The sequence below is a fragment of the Opisthorchis viverrini genome (genome assembly GCF_000715545.1).
Source record: "Opisthorchis viverrini unplaced genomic scaffold opera_v5_107, whole genome shotgun sequence".
Taxonomy (NCBI): Eukaryota; Metazoa; Platyhelminthes; class Trematoda; order Opisthorchiida; family Opisthorchiidae; genus Opisthorchis; species Opisthorchis viverrini.
Window position 1 is genome coordinate 754,352 of NW_008751763.1, and position 23,853 is coordinate 778,204.

General features: G+C 42.4%; 1 protein-coding gene across 1 annotated transcript; it reads right to left on the reverse strand.

The window, feature by feature from the left end:
* Nucleotides 1-12,716: 12,716 nt before the first annotated feature.
* Nucleotides 12,717-23,300, reverse strand: T265_05587 (hypothetical protein; the record flags this gene model as incomplete). The annotated part of the gene is made up of 7 exons (XM_009170639.1): nt 12,717-12,977; nt 14,236-14,306; nt 16,318-16,496; nt 18,246-18,300; nt 20,037-20,271; nt 23,050-23,153; nt 23,261-23,300. 7 exons carry the CDS (start codon nt 23,298-23,300, stop codon nt 12,717-12,719), a joined length of 945 nt encoding a protein of 314 aa, XP_009168903.1.
* Between the last annotated feature and the right edge of the window lie 553 nt (nt 23,301-23,853).

Consider the following 23,853-nt stretch of genomic DNA (forward strand, 5'->3'; position numbering starts at 1 on the left):
GGACGATTTGTTCAGCAGTAAGGATACTAAATGCCTCCTAAGACCCGACGCTACGAACAAGCATTCGTATATTTTTGCCCCAATTTCGGGCAATCAGGTTCTAAAATTTTTGCAGAAGCTCCTCTCGAGTATGCAACTCAAATCCACTCTAAGTAAGTTAGAGGAATAGTATCACAATCGAACCATCTTAATCTTCTTGTCTTGTTGGGGTTCAGAAGACCGGCTATGAAAATACCCAGACAACTTCAAATACGATTAAGTTAGTAAGTTGATCACGTCAGCACTTGCTTGCAGTCAATTTGCACACAAACGGATCGTTATACAACCAACCCAGGCGGACGTTCGTTCTGTCCATTTGAACGACCGTAGGTCTGGGCTTATCGTTCGATCATCGAAAATCACGATGAGTGTTTAAGTTTACGCCCATCTGGAAATCCCACAATACAAGTGATATTAGTCATTGGTCAAATAGCTGTTAACATGCTCGCCGAGCTCAGCAGTCGAGTTTGTAACCATCCTTGTTGTTCAATAATTCTTGTTCTGACCGGTCTGTTTATGATCTGCGTTGTGTTATGGCCTTTCTTACTGTTGTTTGGCTGGTTGATCGTTTTACTTCCAGTTTTAGTAGTTTTCTTTCTCCATTCTGACTAGCTTCCTAGTTGGTTAATGTGCACCAACTCTGTTTGTCAAGCTTCCATTATTTTGGCCTGCCTGGTTCCTAGAGTTGCTAGTCTGTATTGGGAACTGAACATTCTGTTCCGATTAACCTATCCTTTAAATCCGGACCTTTCGTCTGTTCTTTAATTCTACTGTTTTTTCTTTGTTCTGTGTGCTTCGGGGTTTTATGGTTCTGGAGTTCTTCATAGTTTGGTAGACGCGGCTGATCTCCATCCTCCTGGTTATTGCCCCAGTAGTAGGGTACCACGTTTCCACAACTTCGCATTCTTTCTTCGTTCTTGCTTAGCTCAGAATGCTGATATTTTTCCAGTTAAACCCATGCCCTACCTGGTATCCATACATAGACACGAAGGAGAGTCGTTTGTGTCTTCTGGTATTAACCTTGTGATCGTAGGGTCTGTTCGGTAGCTTTCCCTCGGTTTAAACCAGGTCGTGTTTGTTGCAGTTTTTGCGTTGATTGTTGTAGGTAACTTCAGTCAATCTCCTCTGCTGTACTAGTTTCCCACTTTGGTTTCGATAATTATCTTCGTAACAGATTTGCAGTTTTATATCATGTTGTCTTAACACCCACACAGTCATCTCAGAAACGTTTTCGGTGTATGATTGTGTGATGCTTTGACTTTTTTGGGTTGTCGGGTTGGTTGAATTGCATTTACTCCGAGATCTCTAAGTGAATTTCCTCGAGCAACCGTTTATTTGCACAGTTACCCTTCTTCTTTCACCTTGAATTTTGGTGAGTTGCAATCCGTTTCAGTTTACATGACCCGCGTCCCAAGTGAGCTCTGCTTGTTGTGGTTCGGACGGTTGTTGTGGTTGTTCCAAAACTTTCTGTAGACCTCTGTCCGCATTTGGCCACTGGGCAATTCAATGACAGGGACCGACGTGTAGAGGAAGTGTTCCTATGCCTAGTGTACACCCTCACTGATGTAAGCAAGCAATACTGTTGGATCGATACTGGTACCTTACTGGGTATTTGGTAGATAACGTGAGACGATCCGTTCGGATTGGTCATGTGGCCGGTGTTTATTACATGGTGCGCCAATGAGCTATTGGCTGAACCGTTGAGTCTAGTAATGTTCCGAAAAGACACTCACGTGCCCTATTAGCAAGTTTCAGTTTCGTGCTTCCAACATATTTGGGTGAACAACAGCAAGAAAAAAGAATACTCAACAGTATTCTGGGTGAAGGCAAGCATCTTGTCTTTGAAGTCTTGGTGGAGCGAGGGATTGGTTGTAAAACAAGACCACAGAGGTCCAGCATGAAACGTGGGTTATGAGGATTGAAACAGGTGGTGATCGACTGTCTGCCAACGGATAGCCTTTGTAAGGTACATTGAAGTGGACTGGCTTCATTACAATGGTTGCGAAAGACGGCTGGATCCGATGTTCTACATATTCTTGGCTATAAATCTCTCTGAATAACCATTGGCTCGGAGTGCGTTAGCAACGCGCTTTAGTTCAGATTCCGGTGTATCCGCAGAGTGAATGCGTCTCGGTCGGTTCTTTCAATGTAAACCAGGATTTGTTTTTGCCTCAGTGGCAGAAGTTTTTGGAAGTTTGTGCACTCTCGCCCAACAGGCTTTCTGTAAACAGACCTCTGAAATAGACCAGTGGATTAACTGACGAATTTTGCGTTCAAAAAGTGGAATGCATTGCCACTTTCAGTTTCGTAAGTGCACTGAATGGAGGGATGTGCTCGGCTGAAGTTGGTCAGGAGACAGTCTATTTGATACTGGCATAGAAATACGTACCGTCGATGAAAGCGCGAAACTTTAATATCCCCGTTCAACCGATCATTCATAAATGAAACTAGATCACGACATCTCGTCAAAAGCTTTTCAATCAGCCTAGCCGCAAAAACTTTGTTTTTCGGTAAGAGTGAGGTATGAAAGGACGACCTGGTAGTTTCAGTTGCAAGTTGAACTGAAAATCTTCATTAAACATTTCTGTATTTGGAGTGAATCAAGTGATCTCCGTGGGTATATACATCTCAAACATTTGACTTTGGGCTCCACCAAGTAGATTCGATCACATTTTAAAAGCTACTGCAAACCATAGATCCACCGAAAAAAAGTTCCGTAAAATGACAAAAAATAACTGGTTTGAGAAAAACTAGACATCCGTGCTACTAGTCCGAATTTTATTTCGTTGTGATCCGGGTGATGTACACCTGTGAAACAAAAACCAATCCAATGGACGTCAGCTGCATCTTTCGGGAGGCCATACTGAAGAAAGAAAGCCTAATATGAGAACAGGAGAACTGAAGCATTTCTGGGTGCCTGTCTGGCGGATTTACGTGCAGGTCTCAAATGGCCGCTAGGGAACTTGCAACCTGATGAAGCACAGATATTGAGAATACACTGATTGAGGTTATCAGTAGTCGCGAAAAGAAGTTTGCTCCCTAATGACTCGAGCGGCTGATACTCAGTCTAAGTTGTACTTACAGAAGTCTACCATACAGACATAGTCCCCTCTGAGGTTTCGGAGCTTCATGTCTGTTGAAGGAGTTCTTTACCAAAGCGAAAGATTGTTTACCCAGATCCCCATAAAATACACCTCGATGAAGTGCAGTTAAGATTTAGGTTAGGAAGCAGACGTATATCCGTGCGTGTTGAAAAAATCAAGTAGCCTCTCAGGCAAAATCCTGTCCTGAAAAAACACCCATATCGTGCTTTGGTTCAGAGGGTCTTGAAGAAAACCTGATATGACTACCCAAAACAGTGGCCTGTGACAAATGACGTTGGCTTAAAGAATGATTAATTTTTTACATTTGGATTTCTTTGTCAATGTTCACAACCTGATACCTTAATCTGGGGAGTACTGTGCTGACCAGTTTCACTGCGTTTCTCTTATTGAAGAATACCCACAATGTGGAGGCGAACCGACGGCTTTAATGTCCATTCAGGCCTCGTGCAACGAACCGATTATCGCCTGGCCGGTTCAGCAGAGTATTTATAAGGACTTTGAATATCACACCCTCATTTCTAGTGCCCTCATTCAGGCAAGAGAGACCAAGCAGAGTCTGTACTGATATGGATACGAGGCTGACAGATCGGGGAGAAAATATAAACTTCGGCTAATACACGGGTGTCCGATGGAGTTTTAATATCCAGTGATTGGAGCAAAATAAAAAGTACAATGCGACTAGCTGACTGACTAGGGAGGCCGGTGCTTCCTCAAGCGGTTTATCACAGTACAGTGAAGTAATACGGGAGGTAACCGAAATGACAACTCCTCAGCAGTAAAACAAGAGCCTAGTTGGATCGTTCGACACATAAACAGCGATATCCGCTAACCAGCTCTGGAATCTACTTGTAGGCTGGTTAGGTGTGTGACTTGCCAGCAAAAGCTGCCAAGCAGATTCCAAATTCGATATGCCCTTTGCTTAGGGACCTAACACTTTGAGAATTTATTGAACTTAAAATGCTCAACTTCCCTGGACCTTCCTCTAGGAAGGAAGTTCCCGAGACCACTTCTGCCGGGAAACACTAAATACTTTACACATTACGAGACAGGAACCGCACACTCACCCCAGCACAGAAAACGATTCGAGTTGTTCCTTTTCCGGAGTCGGTGTTCATTGCAGCCATTTGATAGGCCACAGAATTCTTCTCAGCATCGACCAGTGATTCGGCTTCCAGAACTTTATCCGCAAAAAAGAAGTTATTGTGTAAGCAGTTATGAGGTTCATAGCTAACTAAGTGGTCAAGCGGATGTAGTTAAGCGTAAAAGAGCAGGGTTTCGTACAATGCAGCTCCACGTTTACTGGCACTCGTCCTGGAAACACTGCTTGTTCCCATCGTCTCCAGGCTTATGTAAAATATTTTCCATTGTCACTCTAGTCTTAGTTATCATTAACGTGAAGGAAGGGAAGAATCAGCCCCCAGTTAGGGGAGAAACTATCAGACTGAAACCCATACGGAAACTCTTCTGATGGGTGGTTCTTGAAAGTACCGAACATCTCAGATTACCATCTATCTCGAATTTGGCAAGTAAGCCGACATTTTGTGACCTCCGGAACCAATGTTGTTTTGGTTATAAAGCTGTTCCTAGTCAAGCTCAAGGCAGCTCAGGACCGGTTACGCATTTCTTGGGCTCATCCTCGAGACGAACTGGTGCAGCACTTTCTGTTGGAGCGGACTAACGTAATGAGAGGCTTTATCTGGATTCAGTTCAGCCTGCTGTCTAAGCCAACTTCGTGTGTAAATAGGAGTATCTGTTCAATTCGTCTTATATTTTTTTCCATTGCTGTCGATGTCACAAACCTGTTTGTAGCAAAATAACAATTATCCTGTCGAGCTTTCCAGTAATTCCATTTCCTGTGTAGTTTAAGTTATTCACGTGTACCGTTGCTTCAGTAAGTTCAATCTTACCACAGGCGGCTCCTTCCCACACATGGATTCCATAATCATTCTACTGAGAGCCTATCACAAGGTTGAGTAAAGACCTGTCTTGTCTCTTAATGTACACGGCTCTGTCATCCACCCTAAAACAACACCGTTTAGAACGTTCCTGTAAGTGGTCTTCGTCCTGGAGCAATACTTCACTGCATGTGCGACTGAATAACACGAAGAGATCAGCGACGTTATTGGATGAAATATCAGCATTGTCGAATTACTCTCCGGGGCTTTTTGTACGGGTTGATCCAAAGGAGACTGGTCAGTTGGTGGTTAGAAGCCGCATCCAAGGGAAGTGGTGCTGTTGCCTTCCATGGTGGTCTTATGCCATGAGGGTGTTCAATGGGGGTGACCTGTAATGACACGAGGACAACTTTCGTTTGCTCTAGGCATGTTATCCGCCCAACTTTTACTACTACGGTTGCTCGTCGAAGCCACATGACGCGAGAGCACACATACCAGGCACCCACACCGCACCGTTTTCCACATAAAGGTCCAAAGTACTGTTGTCTGAGTATGGCGGATTACACCATAGTCTCGCCTGGCCAGTCGGAAAACCCACATGGAATTTGATAAGTTTCAGGAGTGAAACCTTAACTGATAAATATAAACTAGGGCGGGGATGAAAAGAGGATATATTTCCAAAGGCTCTGACAAACAAGTGCACAGTTATAAAAGTACCGTTTACACGAGAGTGTAATATAGTTACAGAGAATTGCGAACATCCAATAAGATTTACTTGAAAATGTTGTATCAAACAACTCACTGAAGTGGCCTTCATCTCCATAATCACAGAAGTATTCTGAGCCACAAGATTATGTAAAATAATAAAGAACAGAAAATATATTCAACACTTGCCACACTTGTTCCGTTTTGAAGAAAATGTGTACGGGGATAACTTTTGGAATCGTAATAGTCCAAGCGAACTATTTTTTGACCCCAAATACTACTGTTTATTCGCAACGTTTGTAAGTGTTGGGTTTATTTAATTGTTAAACAAACGTTTACTTTATTGCTTAAATGTACCACACCACTCATAAGGTGACTGAAAATACTTTGACAGCCCACGTCAGGTTTCATTCTTCTTGGGCTTATCAGATAGGCACAGTCCTCAACTTCGTGTTCTACTGGAACAAAAATTAGACAGATTTCGACAAATATCCTGATTTGAAACCAATTTGGTTTTGATAGGAGACTCAACTGAATCCACCTAAAATTCTCGTTTATGGTGAACCGATTCTACCCTGGATTTCAAATGTTGCTTGTAACCCCTTCTGAAGGAAGGAGGATATTTTCTGTAGTGAAGACGAAATAAAGAACATACAATATTTATCAGGGCAGCGGAAGTAAATACACGGAGTCGGGAGTCATCGGTTGGACACCGAATAGACTAGCAGAACCACGTACTAAGTTGCTTTAGTGTTCCACCATATGGGCTTACGGGTATGGGTCTACACGGGTACGTACAAAGCGGCAAAATGACTTCTAAGAGTAAAGATGAGCTCATATCCGTACTACCTAACTCTATCAGTATATTCGGAAATCATTCTTTTTGTACTCTGAGTCTTTACCAATTGTATATATTGACAGAAGCTCAACATTCTTACGTGATTTCAGCACATATGTCAATCAATCTCTGTCGAAGTTTGTGATTCAAGAAGCCTAATTTGTTTATATAACAGAATAGGACTTGGATTATGGTGACCTTTCCAGATAGTCTCCAGAGAAGTAGCAAATTAAGTTACAATAATCCAACTTGGTCACTGGAGTTGCCAGCGATTCATCCCTCATTTACAGATTTGTGACGTAGAAAGTTGCTGTGACAAGGCTGGACGATGTTTTTTTAGTGACAGGCTTCTGCTCTGGTCAAAACGGGTGTTGGAATGTGTGTGGGCTCTTTTGGTTTGATAAGACATCGGCAAGCCACTGCCGAGCTGCAAGAAGTTAACATGAATTAGCTGTACATCCACCAAACAGATCCTGGAACAGCAACATTGCTTCCAGCAACCAACAATGGTAGTCTTAGCCCTCTTTGATGAACTACATATCTAATCAACTGGACACGTAAAGTTGTACAAAAAACGATCACCTGACTTCATTGTAAGCAGTGGTATCAAGTGAGACTATCCTCTTCCACCTTTTCTGTACATGGAAATCTCACTTCTGGCCTCTAGTGCACGTGGTATAGAAATTCCTCCAAGGAATTCGCTCACAGACACCAAGTAGGTAGACGGCATAGCCAATCTTAAATCTGATGCCAAGGTTATGCTGAAAATGTTAAATAGTCTAAGCAACTCCACATTTTACACTTGCGAAATCTAGAGTGCTGTTGTCAGTCTGGGTGGGAGTGAGCCCGAATCTCAAACCCGAGGATGAGCCGATTGGGACTGCAGATAAATTGGTCTAATCGGTAGTTGTATCAGTTCTAAACTTGAATTAAAGAAGGTACTTTCGTCCGGATAGGTGCACTAAGCCCCACTCCTTGCGAATAGGCCAATGGATGCTTGGTACAAGTCAAGCCAATCAAGGAGACAAAGTTACCATCCATCGAAAAACAAAACGTTGGATCTCAGAAGCTCTATAAAGATGTCCTTCTCATTAGACAGCTATTCGGAGTCTTATAGACTTGGTTTTTTCAAGCTGTAACCGTGACTAAATTGTTCCTTCATGGTTCAAGCCCAAAGACAGGCCCCTTTGAGAAAAACTTGGATGAATGAAGCCGCTGATAGCTTGTTGTGAGGTGGAACTCACTTAGAAGCGAAACAAACGCGTTTTATTTGACACAGGTAGTTTCGTAAAGGTCATTTACGGTGAAGAACAAAAGGTGCTGGAATGTCTGACTCAGACAACTTGAAATCAAACCGCAAAACTCGGGGCAAAATCGAAACTTTATTGATGATCAAGAGGTTAATCTGGCAATAATTAACAAAAATGGAATGCTGTACCAGAAAACCAACTTTTCTCGAGTATCCAGTTCAAGCAATAGTTGACCAGATTTGCTGAGCGGTGTTTTTTTTAACACTTTTGACCTCAGTTGACTAAGACCAGCAAATAATTCCAAATATTTTGTGCAAATTTCTCCCCACCACTTGTAACCGCTGCTTCACTCCTACGAGTTTAAAAAAAACCTACCTTCTGTAGCTTTGTCGTCATAGGTGTAGACAGAAAAGGCCATGTTACTCCGTCTCTTCTTCAACAATCTGACAAACTCCAATTCCGAATACTTGCCGTTTTCGAAAGTAGAAATTGCATGCTTGGAAAATTTTAATTTGATGCGAACATAAAGGTCATCGTTGGGTGCAATCTTTCGGCTGTGAGGATAACACTCATAAGAATCCGAAGTGATAGAATGTATCACGTGAGCCAACTGAAAAGAAGAAAGATAGGCATTCGCGTAAGATGTGAGCGGAGGAGGGAGAGTATGGGCGCTTCCATTAGTTTTAGGTGCATTTATTTAGAGATACTCTAGAGATCACTGATGTCTGCAGATTTTGAAAGTTGCGAGAGTGTTAGCACATATGTAAACATTAGCCTTGTTATTCAAGTCCTCTCCAGTAGAATTTCTACATCAGATATATCACATGTCCCCATAGTGATCTGGTGAAAGCAGCTCGGCGATAATTTTACTTATGATGGATTATCCAAGGAACGAGAGCATTTCGATATGGATAATTTACTCAAGTTATCATTTTGCAGGTGAGCTTATGCTGAAAAAACGAGACTAATTGTACAATCGTTTTGTCCTTGTTCGGAATCATCTACTATTCACAACTCACGAATCCCCGCGACCGGTTGTTGAATATATATAATACCATTCGGCCACTAGTGCGCCCAACTCGTACCAAGAGAGAACATCAATTCATCATTCTTCGATTCGCCACGCTTTCCGGTGCTAGTAGACTTCTAGAATGACGGATTTTAATTTTGAAAGCTCATCTGAACGGTAACTTTTCTTTGAGAGTAGGCGGCTTTTAGTTCGTGGGGATTATGAAGAACATATTAAAATGATGGAATATCTGTCCATACACATCCGAGTGGCGCCAATCAACCAACAAGCACTCAGCGGAAGGAAGTTCGTTTTTCACCCTTAATGCATCCACACAATGAATCTATGCTGAAAACTTTGTTTAAAGTTATTTTCCTCACTAGCGAAGTGTTTCTGTTCTATGGCCATCGAAATTTGGTCCCTTTAAGTAAACAACAAACTTCGAGTCTTTACCAATTGTATATATTGACAGAAGCTCAACATTCTTACGTGATTTCAGCACATATGTCAATCAATCTCTGTCGAAGTTTGTGATTCAAGAAGCCTAATTTGTTTATATAACAGAATAGGACTTGGATTATGGTGACCTTTCCAGATAGTCTCCAGAGAAGTAGCAAATTAAGTTACAATAATCCAACTTGGTCACTGGAGTTGCCAGCGATTCATCCCTCATTTACAGATTTGTGACGTAGAAAGTTGCTGTGACAAGGCTGGACGATGTTTTTTTAGTGACAGGCTTCTGCTCTGGTCAAAACGGGTGTTGGAATGTGTGTGGGCTCTTTTGGTTTGATAAGACATCGGCAAGCCACTGCCGAGCTGCAAGAAGTTAACATGAATTAGCTGTACATCCACCAAACAGATCCTGGAACAGCAACATTGCTTCCAGCAACCAACAATGGTAGTCTTAGCCCTCTTTGATGAACTACATATCTAATCAACTGGACACGTAAAGTTGTACAAAAAACGATCACCTGACTTCATTGTAAGCAGTGGTATCAAGTGAGACTATCCTCTTCCACCTTTTCTGTACATGGAAATCTCACTTCTGGCCTCTAGTGCACGTGGTATAGAAATTCCTCCAAGGAATTCGCTCACAGACACCAAGTAGGTAGACGGCATAGCCAATCTTAAATCTGATGCCAAGGTTATGCTGAAAATGTTAAATAGTCTAAGCAACTCCACATTTTACACTTGCGAAATCTAGAATGCTGTTGTCAGTCTGGGTGGGAGTGAGCCCGAATCTCAAACCCGAGGATGAGCCGATTGGGACTGCAGATAAATTGGTCTAATCGGTAGTTGTATCAGTTCTAAACTTGAATTAAAGAAGGTACTTTCGTCCGGATAGGTGCACTAAGCCCCACTCCTTGCGAATAGGCCAATGGATGCTTGGTACAAGTCAAGCCAATCAAGGAGACAAAGTTACCATCCATCGAAAAACAAAACGTTGGATCTCAGAAGCTCTATAAAGATGTCCTTCTCATTAGACAGCTATTCGGAGTCTTATAGACTTGGTTTTTTCAAGCTGTAACCGTGACTAAATTGTTCCTTCATGGTTCAAGCCCAAAGACAGGCCCCTTTGAGAAAAACTTGGATGAATGAAGCCGCTGATAGCTTGTTGTGAGGTGGAACTCACTTAGAAGCGAAACAAACGCGTTTTATTTGACACAGGTAGTTTCGTAAAGGTCATTTACGGTGAAGAACAAAAGGTGCTGGAATGTCTGACTCAGACAACTTGAAATCAAACCGCAAAACTCGGGGCAAAATCGAAACTTTATTGATGATCAAGAGGTTAATCTGGCAATAATTAACAAAAATGGAATGCTGTACCAGAAAACCAACTTTTCTCGAGTATCCAGTTCAAGCAATAGTTGACCAGATTTGCTGAGCGGTGTTTTTTTTAACACTTTTGACCTCAGTTGACTAAGACCAGCAAATAATTCCAAATATTTTGTGCAAATTTCTCCCCACCACTTGTAACCGCTGCTTCACTCCTACGAGTTTAAAAAAAACCTACCTTCTGTAGCTTTGTCGTCATAGGTGTAGACAGAAAAGGCCATGTTACTCCGTCTCTTCTTCAACAATCTGACAAACTCCAATTCCGAATACTTGCCGTTTTCGAAAGTAGAAATTGCATGCTTGGAAAATTTTAATTTGATGCGAACATAAAGGTCATCGTTGGGTGCAATCTTTCGGCTGTGAGGATAACACTCATAAGAATCCGAAGTGATAGAATGTATCACGTGAGCCAACTGAAAAGAAGAAAGATAGGCATTCGCGTAAGATGTGAGCGGAGGAGGGAGAGTATGGGCGCTTCCATTAGTTTTAGGTGCATTTATTTAGAGATACTCTAGAGATCACTGATGTCTGCAGATTTTGAAAGTTGCGAGAGTGTTAGCACATATGTAAACATTAGCCTTGTTATTCAAGTCCTCTCCAGTAGAATTTCTACATCAGATATATCACATGTCCCCATAGTGATCTGGTGAAAGCAGCTCGGCGATAATTTTACTTATGATGGATTATCCAAGGAACGAGAGCATTTCGATATGGATAATTTACTCAAGTTATCATTTTGCAGGTGAGCTTATGCTGAAAAAACGAGACTAATTGTACAATCGTTTTGTCCTTGTTCGGAATCATCTACTATTCACAACTCACGAATCCCCGCGACCGGTTGTTGAATATATATAATACCATTCGGCCACTAGTGCGCCCAACTCGTACCAAGAGAGAACATCAATTCATCATTCTTCGATTCGCCACGCTTTCCGGTGCTAGTAGACTTCTAGAATGACGGATTTTAATTTTGAAAGCTCATCTGAACGGTAACTTTTCTTTGAGAGTAGGCGGCTTTTAGTTCGTGGGGATTATGAAGAACATATTAAAATGATGGAATATCTGTCCATACACATCCGAGTGGCGCCAATCAACCAACAAGCACTCAGCGGAAGGAAGTTCGTTTTTCACCCTTAATGCATCCACACAATGAATCTATGCTGAAAACTTTGTTTTATTTTATTTTCCTCACTAGCGAAGTGTTTCTGTTCTATGGCCATCGAAATTTGGTCCCTTTAAGTAAACAACAAACTTCGAGGTATATCCAGCTCAGCTAGCTTGATTAGGCGTTGATTACGAAGGGTGTTGGTACCGATAGCGAACTTAACAGGGAATGGATCAGGACCGCTGTTATTCCATATAACCCAGGGCATCGGAGGTCATTCGAAGTATTCTAAACACGGCTAACATAAACATAGCTTTCCAGAGGGGGACACTGCGCTCTGTACTGAATACTCTTCCCTCTGATAATCGCACACCAACATGTGTTAGTCCGAGTGACTCAAGACCGTTCTTCACACACCTGCCAGTTCCACGCCTTCTATTCTGTTAACACTGGGATGCTTGGCGATTTCTACCGCCTCGGTTATCAGTCTCTGTGACGTGAACCGCAGTCCTTGCCTCAAACCCTCAACATTTTACAAATCTATTTTGTGTCCCGCGCCAGTGTCCAGTGCACGTTCCGCAGTTGCCTAGTCTTCCAGTAACGTTCGATATTCATCTGCGTTTCTCGGTAGCCAGTTTATTTTTCTACTATGCGCTCGGATTCTGATGTGTAGTTCCCTGGACGTCTGTCCTATATAGATCTTGGTGCAGTCGTTTCACTTAGTTTTGTAGACAGTCCCTGGTTCTGTTTGCCTGGGGCGATCTTTCAATTACACCAGCGCAGAGCGCAGAGTGTTCCCTCTCTGAAAAGCTACGTTTATGTTAGCCGTGTTTAGAATACTTCGAATGACCTCCGATGCCCTGGGTTATATGGAATAACAGCGGTCCTGATCCATTCCCTGTTAAGTTCGCTATCGGTACCAACACCCTTCGTAATCAACGCCTAATCAAGCTAGCTGGATATCCAATACCTGGAAGTTTGTTCTTTACTTCAATTTGGGCAGCTGTCCGATCAGCTTCTTCTTCTTCTTCTTCTTCTTCTTCTTCTTCTTCTTCTGTACACAGGGCCCTTACACGCCTAAACATTGATGAGGCAATACTCGTGGATACCGACTTCGGATGGGCAGCGAGTAGTTCAAAACTGCCCCAGTGTCGGCTGACCTCTCGTACACTGTGGCCTTTAGCCCCCCCCCCCGCCTTGCATCTTGTGTTTACCGCACTTTCACTGTCTATGGGTTGAGGTTTGGCATTTTCAGGTGATGGGCGATCCTAAATCGCTGTCTGTAATGGTGTAAATTTACGCATAAAAACAAAGATGATCTTTCTAGTCCAGGAGAGATTAGGTTTATGTTGGCCATGTGTAAACGGAACTCCAGTTTGCGGCTCTCAATTGCCGGGCGAAAGCCACCCCTGACGCTTCCCACATTATACATGTGCACTTGAGTGCACACTACCTTTGCTGAGAGGATCAACAGCTGAAGGTGGTCAACGCCTTTGGTGAGGCCCTTGTGTGATTTCCCCAATGCGTCGGACATCTATACCTCCTAGATACTCAAGAGACAGGAGCGATGGGAGTTTAAAAAATCCTGAATGTGAACCCCAGTTTCAAATCACGGAACATCTGCCCGGTAAGGAAACGAGAATTTGCGGGCTCGAAATTTAGTCGAATAAATCTTTCTCATCCTTAAATCTGTGTGAGCTCTGGTACGCATTCAGAATTTCCTCCTCCTCTTTCTCCTCTAAATTAACCTAAATCTTAAAACTTTGCTAGGTGAATCTGAATGAATTGAGAAGCAAGCCACCAACTTGCAGAAGACAGTATGTTTATTCACCAAAAGCAATCCTTACTACGAAACTGATTCTCTCAACGCAGTTACAAGGTGCTCCATCTAATTTGAACGACCTCCAGGGACAAAGGATGATTCTAATAAAATAGGATGTGGGTTCATACAGGTACACATGCAAAAGACCACAGAAGCACTAATTAAACTATAATGGGGGAGGTTTTTGAGTTCACTGCATACTCAAGACAAAAATAAACCCTATAGTTTTCTTGAAAACCTAATAGATCTAAAAGACACTCCACGATGTTTATGTCAATTTGCAATAGATTGGCGTCCTCTGAGATCATAAAGGCCTTATCTCTGAATGTTGTAGCAACCTCCAAGTAATTTACGGCCGTCAGTGAATCCGGAAATTAGCAGCCTGCTGGCGAGAGTAGCTGTGGCTCCTACTCAACCTAACGGCATCTGAAGTTGCATTTTAAAAGGCACACTACTTATAAAACCATCTTGGAAACCCGGCAAAAAGTGAAAATCCACATACCATAGGAAGTCGCGTAGTTTTAGTTATCTACAGGGGCAGCATGTGAGTGTATCTGAACGCAACTTATTTACAAACACGGATCAGCTAAACCGACAATTCAAAACAAGCCTTACTTCTCACATTAACTTACCACATCACATTCCCCCAGCGTAGGCCATTTATCCGGCCCGAAGTCGCCAACCCTAATATCCACTTGTAACCCTGAAAAAGAATCGTATCTCATTTTAAAATTTCGATATGTTATCCTTGTCAAGAAAACTTACGTCTGAAATTCGGTCATTCGGAGAACTGGTATTCTTAAAATCGATTTGCGAATGTGCTCATTGTGATGATAAGCCACTTTGTCACTCCCACCAATCTCTGATCCCATCTCTGAGAAAAAGTTAGGGGGTCATTTGGCCTAACACAGGTGAGCTAAATTCCGACTTCCCGACTGAGGCGGAAGTGTTCAGCTTCTGCTGGGTGGCAACAGTAAATTAGTTGATCGTTGTTGCCTCTGTTTTTTTGAGCACAACTGGTTCAGATACTGTCAAAAACGTTCATACATGTCCAAGAGTCGAACGATGCAGCATTCAAGTTACGGAATCTGTTTAAATCGATATAGTGTTGGAAAATACTATAGCCGGGTGTCTCAGTATCTGGACCATGACTTTTCCAGATACACTATGCCAGTCCTGAATGAGACCTTTGCAAACAATATCTAATTCATTCAAAATATCTAGCTAATAACTTTTAAACAAAAATAATTGCCCAACCTGTTTCAGGGCGGTTGAAATTTTCATCGGCACATCGACCACTGAACAAAATACATTCCCAACTTTTTCTAATCAGCTTGAATCCGTCGATTAGCCGGATCAGGGTTTAACTAGATTCAGCTTAAGAACCACTACAAACAGAGGACAAATATTCCATCCGAGGAACTCGTGGGCTATCGGCTGTCGACTACCGAGCATCGGAACAACAAACCACGAAACATGGAACGCCTCAGAGTTACATGAACAAAGGTAACAGAGTAGATCTCAGAGAAGTCAAGGAGAAAGATCATTACAACACCGACAGCAGGGCGAGAAAAGGCAGGCCAAGGTTAGGGGTTACGTGGGCATCGGAAGATCGAAACACAGGACAAATAGGAGCGCCCAACTGAGTAGCCAATGGTGATCAAAGGCCACCTCCGAATAGCACACACACACAGCCCTACTCAGCGCATACCTCTGACTCATGGCTACACCCTACTTCCTAACAGCGCACTGATGATTTCATCTCAATTGGGTATGAAACTTTTACAATAAAGTCGCTTAGCTTTGTGAAGTAACAAAAAACCATTTGGGCTACCTGAGCTTCCAACAGTAATAAATGGGAGAGTCCACTTGGTCTTTTCTGGGATGAGGTTTAACAAATGATGTTACCCGAGAGATAGCGCTGTATTGCATTCCTTGAATGATACCAATTTGATTGTGATGGAAGAGTCACCTGGAACCCACCAGAGTCTTTCGCTGATGATGTTCTTCAAATAAATGTACTGAACCAGACCGCTCCGTGTTTCAGGTGGTGAGATATTCGACATATCGTGATACATTGTACAAACGTAACACACCATGAACGTAAGATCAAGCTGAAATTAAGTTGAGTCTACCGTGCAGATCTAATTCGCATATAATTGGCCAAATGTATCCAATTCCGGTGAGAGTAAACCAGAAGGTTGAGGAAAAGTCAGCGACTGCGCCTACGTGGTGAACACCAAGAAGAGCATAATCGATCGTAGGCTGTCGGGGCGTTTTTAGCAATATTGTGGACAGTTTATAACGTCTATACTGTTATGTTCTGTTCACGCAGTAGCTCAATTCACATCGTCAAATCTAGGGTTACGTGGTACAGTCTTGTAATAGTAGACGAAACCCTCAGAAGTACCAACGCAAATGAAATGCACATAAAAATAAGACTACTGACCATAAAAGTGCACTTCGTTTTACTAGCGTGTGTATTTTTGTGGCTCCTATTATATGCTCGATAGCTTATTTCACTTTAGTCTCTGTTTGTTCACCTGAAGATTGCAATTCCATTTTTTTCACAAACGTCGGTTTGACATTCAGTTGGCCGGATCTTACTAACAAGGTTTGGATAGATGTATGAGCATTCCACAATCTTTTATGATCTTGAGACTATCGATTAACAACAGGTTTGGCCGGTAACGTATCGAATTAGGTTCACCCACTAGCCAGATGTGCGTTTTCTCCGTTACTCATCCCCAAATCTGTAGTGTTGTGAACATGAACTATGATAGGGTTTCTCGTACCGTACACAGGGCAAGTTGGACCAAGTGGTTGGAGCGCGAATTTGCTGACCGGAAGGGCCGTGGTTCGAACCCGACCTCTGCCTCTCGACTTCCCCTGTCTAGGCTTGGGCAACGTGACAGTTTCTCAGCCCTCGTGCCTCCCTCGTGTGGCACGGCAGCTAGGCACCGAAAAGGCGCAACAGCTAAACGTACCGTACACAGGAAATCAGTGTCCAGCTTGGAATTGTGCAATCCAAAAGACAGAACTTGTAGATTCTCAGCTTTTCCAGTACCTTTGTTGGGTTATGATAGACTTTTTTTCTATTTTATTGCTTATCTACTTTGTATGTTAACTGGTCCACTTGGGGTGTCTGAGATATCTGGTATGGGGGAAATTCGTTCTGTCCGGTCGTTGAGCTTTGTAATTAATGTTTTATTATTGCCTCGTGGCTGCCCAGCCGGGTTTCCTTATGATTGCTGTAACGCTTTCTTTTGATACCGCAGCGATTTATTCACTGGTTTTTGCCCTGCTGTTTTTCCACCAATTCCTCTCATGGCTGTCCCATAACCATCACTCCCAAAAAAATCCGTATCATGTGTCCATACATTTCTGGTCAAGGGACTTTTAGGAGTGCTGGAACCATAGAGGCACTACTCATTGGTCTTTGGCAGTTTGCTCAGTAGGAAGTCGGAATGTTGTTGAAAATTGTTTTGCTAACCTACAGTAATCTAACAACAGAATTTGCTAAGATGAAGATGAGCCTTCAGTAGATCCGACAGCTGCAGTGTCGAGCATGTGTACATGTGTTGAGATGGTACAGCATCACCTGATATCATGAACCATGAACCTGAAGCATGCAGTTCCAGCAAAAATCATGTGGTTATTCTTATCGTCCAACGTTTATTGTGTGAACTGCCTGTAATTTGTAGATGGACTAGTCAAACAGGTTAGAGAAACTCACTTAGACTCTCCGGATCATCTGAGGGATAAATTTATTATGATTCATTTACATTTTTACAACATACACAGATACTTCTTAATGCATTGTTCATAGGTGGAATTTTCACACAGCAATCTTTCCCGACCAAACTGGGTGCACTTCAAATTGGTTTTGGTTCGAAATTTTAAGGATCAACCTTGGTGAGTTGGGTTTGTGCGGTTCAGTGCGGCATACAGTATGGACATAGACGTTCCTGGATTTGTAAAAAAGGTGACTGTTTATCTACACCAACTGACTTTTTCGTGAAAGTTCGGCATTCTAAACGTATCGAATACCCCCCAAACAGTAGTAATTATCGGTGTTTGCTAGACAGAATATATCAACTGTTCTCACTCAGATTTGTAGTGTGAGAAGACTTGGGAATACTCAATTGAGATTTTGCATTGTGAGTGAACCCAATCTACACTGAGAAGCCAGGAAACTGCTTCATCCTTACTGGAAATCATCAACAATCTGAGGAAACTCCGATGAGGAGTCGAGAATCCACGACCTTCCGGTTAGTCTTTTGAACACTTCACCTGAGTACAAGCGGCTACTCAGCAGTATGATTAACTCATACCTAGGATATAGCGCCATTTGTTTTTCAATCACAGAATTCACACCAAGGTGGTTGCATGTGAGTGACAAATTCTCATATAGAAAGCTAATTCATTGTGCGAATTTTTTATTCTTCCGCAGCTAGTGGTTTTATTGTGCTACAGATGATCATCCACGATCATCTTCGATCAATTTTCCGGGTACTTTAGATAAGTCACCAACTTTCCGGCAGTCGTCAAGCTTCGATGACCTCATCTTCCTGCCCCCAATTTGGCGACGTTGCTTGTTATAGATTGCTCTGGTGCACTGCTTGGTTGTTGGTCTCTTCACCGAGCCTGGCAGTTGGATTGTGAACGCTTCATCGCCAATCGGGATGGCATCGACACTGCGGAGTTGAGTGAATAAGGTTGTCCTCTAATTAAGCTCATATAGTTGGTTGGTTGCTCCCGAGGTGGTATTCGCGTAACTTGCTTTGGCAGCTTGGCATCCGAGCTATGTTGTCATCACAGTTCCTTGTATTTGCTTGGTTCGTTGGGCGCCTTGACGTCAACAGTTCAGTTCCACCTTTGTGACTGGACAACTTTATTCTTGCTTTTTGTTCTTTTTGATTGGTCGCCTGAATAACCTGTTTGATTGGATAACTTAAATTTGTTCGCGCACACCTTAAATCTGAGGGAACATTCTAGGCTGGGATAGTGAAAAAAATTGAACTCATACCGTTTCATGAAAGGGGATTTTGGTATGCGCTGTACGGACATGCTCCAAACTCTTTGTGACCATCAGTGATTTCAATATGAATAAGGTATATACACGTCTGGGTAGAATAGACGCCGTCCATCACATTGTCAGGAATTACTGCCCTCTTTGGTGTTGTTCCACGCTCCAAATGGAATTCGCTACACATCCTAACTTGTCCCTCAACTCTATGTTCAGGTTAACAGTAATGCTAATAAGTATTATCATGGAATAAAAAATATCTTAAACAAAATGGGCGCATCTATAATTGTCATCCTAGGTGGATTAACATAGACTGTAGATGAATACTACAAACTATGGAGATAAAAAAATATCCGGGAATGTGAGCGGGAGACTCCTGGCAGCATCAAAAAGAACATGAACAAGAAGGTGTTTGAAAAACAATCAACTGGCATAGAGACCAGGTCAGTTTTTTCTCCAGGCACTGTCGATTTATTTTCCGGTGGTATGTGTAGCATCGGAAAGGTAGTCTGCGATAGTGTTTTTCAAATAAGTGGCCAGTTGTTCAAGTTCGCTAAGGGCATATCATCTTACCCAGAAAGTTAGTCATTCTATAGGTATTCCCTGCGACAGTGTAAATTTGGAAGACGCTATGCCCGTTAATAAGACAGTAATCCATCAGTCTGTTACCCTTTACTGTTCTCTGGCGATAAACAGTGGATTTGGTCACCGTACTTATCGTGTAAAAAAGTTGGGCGATAAAATTGATCTCTTCAAGAGACTGCACCGGGACTTATCCGCGTCGTTTTTTGGAAGCTCTCAACGTAATCCTCGTGAATTTGGGCTCTACAAATTCAGTATTCTGCTGTCCTGCTTCGCGCAGGAGGGTTGTTCATTTGCTTCATATTCGACAAGTAGCAACCCACAGGCATAAGTGCTCCGCCAAGTTGATTTCAGAGAATGAACGTTTCTTAAGATCCGTACTGATAAATATGCTTATGTATTTGGTGATCTTTAAATAACATGCATCGAGGTAGTATGCACACTATTTATACCTTAAGACTCCTTGAGGTGGTTCACGTACTTTTGATGGTGGACACTTGTACAGCTCCCACTGTAGGCCTGAATAAAAACGCAGTAAGCACTGAACGATATATGATCCTAACAGATTGTTCTAAACGCACAACCTTAGAAGCTTCACACCGCACAAAAATAGTAACAAATTATGTTGATTAATCCAGTCCCCTCCTGAGAATTTGAGGAAAGTCTGGTATAAATGCACCGACTTGTGATTCTATCAGATTGGGGTTTCAAAATAAAAATGAATCAACTTTGATTGGGGCCTGTTGCATCATTGAACAGCTTCTAAGAAATTCAGCTGACCTGCTTAAAGACGGGAAAGACTAAAAAGATTTTGGCACTCACGTTGATAGGGAACTACTGGCAGTTGAAAATTCGACCCACAGCCATCTGCTATAGTTAAGGAATCGATAACTCCCTGCATCCTAAGCTTCCACTCTTCAGGGAACGCCATTTCTGCTGTTGGAAGTATTGTCAGGAATGATGCGCGGAAGTGGACCACCTTCCAGTAATCATGAGTAAGGAAACCTTGGAAGACCGTGCTAACATGCCGGCCTTTACCAACCAGTTTTGAAGTCAGCTTGAGCGAAATCAATGAAAGCGCACAAATTTTGGTTATTAAGATACAAAGCCAGATAGAGAGAACAAGTGATTTGCAGAATCTTTACAAACTAAGAGAAACTTGGTGAGCTGTTGTGTGAAATTGTTTTACCTCTCCTGAGCCTGGGCAACGTCTTGAAACTTGTCATAAGATAAGGCTTTGAAGTCTGGTCAGTAGTGGGCTTTTTGCAACCTGACGTTTCAGTACCATGTGCGACCTTCGCTAGGAACATAAAGTGCGCCCAGCAGAGCCATGTATGTGCCCAATGAGCAGTCTGTCAATGTTTCAGTAACAAACGCTGAAAACCGTTACCAGTCAACTCAGATAAGTTCCCCCTCAACTGAGCCCATCAGATGAACGCCTTTTCTGGTCTGTTCTGATTTATTTTTGGCATCTGTGTGACAGTAGAGCAATACAAATTTCTACTGCGCATGAAAAATTTACATTCCCGTCAAGGCAGCTGGCTTAGCATTCTGCTGTCAGCGATGGAAACTGGGTAAACTGAAAGCTTTTAGGTGACTCCTCCACTTTAACTCCAGACGTCTAATTTTAGTCAGTGCCGGATTATGTTTATATGGGATCACACTCATGATGTAAGTGTATAGAACTCTACAAAATCGACCACGTTTGATCGAGGCCTACCAAATCAGTCCTAAACAAAACAACAGGTTGCCCCGTTTGGTGAGCACTCCAAAAAGTGACACGAACCAGTGGTAGTACACCGCATTATCATGAAGACAGTTTGTTTTAAAGGAGAATTGTCTGTAGAAGTAGTTCCCGGAGAACAACTCAACCATGTTTGTCTCGGGAAAGGATTAAGTCTTTAAACGATATCGGGTTGTGCGAAGACAGTCTGCTTCCAGACGTCCCAATGGTGCTCAGCTGTTTGACTCCAGTAAACTAGCTTTTACTTGCAATTATGGTAAACCGGTGACGGGAACTTCGAAATTAAAGGTCGATTCTCTAGACACTCCGAAATAGAGTTTTTCTATCCAACCAAACAGACGCCACCGGATGGATTCTCTTTGACAGCCCAATCACGTGCAAGGAGGGGATGTTCAAGCTATCAGGCTGCACTCTGACGGAGGATTATAATTTTGGCAGAATACGCCTACTGGTTGTTTACGTTCAGTCCATGCCCACATAAAGCTCGGAGTTAGACTTGAACCATCTGGGACTGTTTCCTTGACATCTACTTTACTGGACATGTTCAGAGATCCTAGCATGCAAAGCTTCTTAACATCAACTTTCAGCTGTTGGCATCCAGCTGAAAGAAGCACGGGCGTTGATACACCGCTAATTTGCCCAAGCCTAGAGAGGATCAATGGAGATGTCATGGTTGGGTTCGAACCACTGACTTTCTAATCGGTAAGTTCGTTTCTTAACCGACTGAAGCTCACTTTTCATCTATTTACTAATGAATGTGTGCTGAAAATATCAGAAGTCTACCAAGAAGAATAAACTTTTTATACCTTAACTACTGTGCTTGTGACCAGGCCGGCTGAACGAGGTTTATTTGGTTTACAGTTACTCTCTTCTCCATAAGGTCCGCAGATCACGCGAGCTACGAGTCCCAAAATATGATATCACGCATCAAATAACATAATCTTATTTCGTCAATTCTAACAAGGCCGTCCTCGTTTGTAAGTGCTGAATAGTTGTAAATCGTGGCAGTGCGCCTAGAGGCAAACAATCATCTATCCGCCGGTCACATGATGCCTTGGACTTTGGACTTCCCAGTTCACTTCATTCACGAAGTGCCTGAATTTGCTTCAGGGAGATTTATGAAACATAACTTCCATAAGGTCCGCAGATCACGCGAGCTACGAGTCCCAAAATATGATATCACGCATCAAATAACATAATCTTATTTCGTCAATTCTAACAAGGCCGTCCTCGTTTGTAAGTGCTGAATAGTTGTAAATCGTGGCAGTGCGCCTAGAGGCAAACAATCATCTATCCGCCGGTCACATGATGCCTTGGACTTTGGACTTCCCAGTTCACTTCATTCACGAAGTGCCTGAATTTGCTTCAGGGAGATTTATGGAAACATAACTAACTGCAGAGAAAAAAAACAAGGAAAGTGTGCATACTATATGTTTACCATGGCTCAGCCAGCTACATGCACAAACGGGACCTTTCCGAAGAAGACTGGACTGGCATTTTACTGAGATTGTTCACGTTTGGGCTTGTCGTCGTCTCAGTGTTCTCACTTATTTTTCGGGGTCAAAGTGAACTGTCGAACGATTTTTGGAGATCACAATAAAAGATAAAGACTGGAGTCTGTTGGAACGACTCTTTCGGGAAATGTGTTAGCTAAATAGATGTGGATGTTGTCATAAATCAGAAGTTCAGTTGCTTCTGGTTAACAGATTTATAGCCCGCAGATGCGTTTCTTCCTTAGGCTTGATTTTTATTGAAAAAATGTCACCACTCTCAAAATCCTCGGAGAATCCATGAGCGATATTGCGGTGTTAACCAGGATCACTGGAAAAGATCCCTGGATTTCAACTTACCATACAAATAGTTTGGAGTTCTTTAACCACCTATATTCCAAATACTTCAGAAATGGCTCATGACAAACGGATTAAAATATGAATGAAACAATAAAATTAAATCACGTGGAAATAGTGCTATTAACACGTAGTGGTCGAGGCTTTGAGGTACACCGTTGAAAATGACCAATTTCGAAGAGATCACAATACAACGGGTCATTCAAATTTTAAATATTCTTCTTGTGCGTCAAAGAAAAACTACCAGCTTCTTCATTTTTGACATCAAGGCATCCGTGCCTGTCCCGAGCGGCTGTTTATCGAGAAACGAAATTGCGTCACGACCAAGCTGAACATAGACATTTATCTCTGCAAATAAATAGGAAATAATTTCAATTTCCCCAATTGCACAACCTCTTGTTGCCAGTTGCAAAAGTCCATGTGACAGAGCAATAAAGAGTAAGTATCACACTTACCGTTTGGATAGTGTACTGTTGAATCCTCTCTGATTCTCATAGTTCCGAATGCTATTCAGATACATAAGGTTAAAAAGTCATTATTTTGAGCCGTTTTTAACATGAGACGTCAGTTGCGCACAAGGTTTACGGCATCTCAGGTATTATGTCTAACTGTTGAGGCCAAAGAAAGGCAAAATCGGTCAGAGTTTTCAACAACCTTGTGAGTGTACGTCATGGATTCTCATAGTTCCGAATGCTATTCAGATACATAAGGTTAAAAAGTCATTATTTTGAGCCGTTTTTAACATGAGACGTCAGTTGCGCACAAGGTTTACGGCATCTCAGGTATTATGTCTAACTGTTGAGGCCAAAGAAAGGCAAAATCGGTCAGAGTTTTCAACAACCTTGTGAGTAGTACGTCATGTTAAGATAAACACACCTTTTTGTTCTTCCCGAAAGATATCAGCTGCGACTCGGGTCCACCCAAAATCCTGACAAAGCATCTGGTTTATAAGGAACAGTTTCAATTCTCGATCTAGCACGTTTGCAAGTGAGCGCTGGGCTATTTCCGATACTGTCGTAGTCAATAACACAGTGGTTTGGATCGGTAA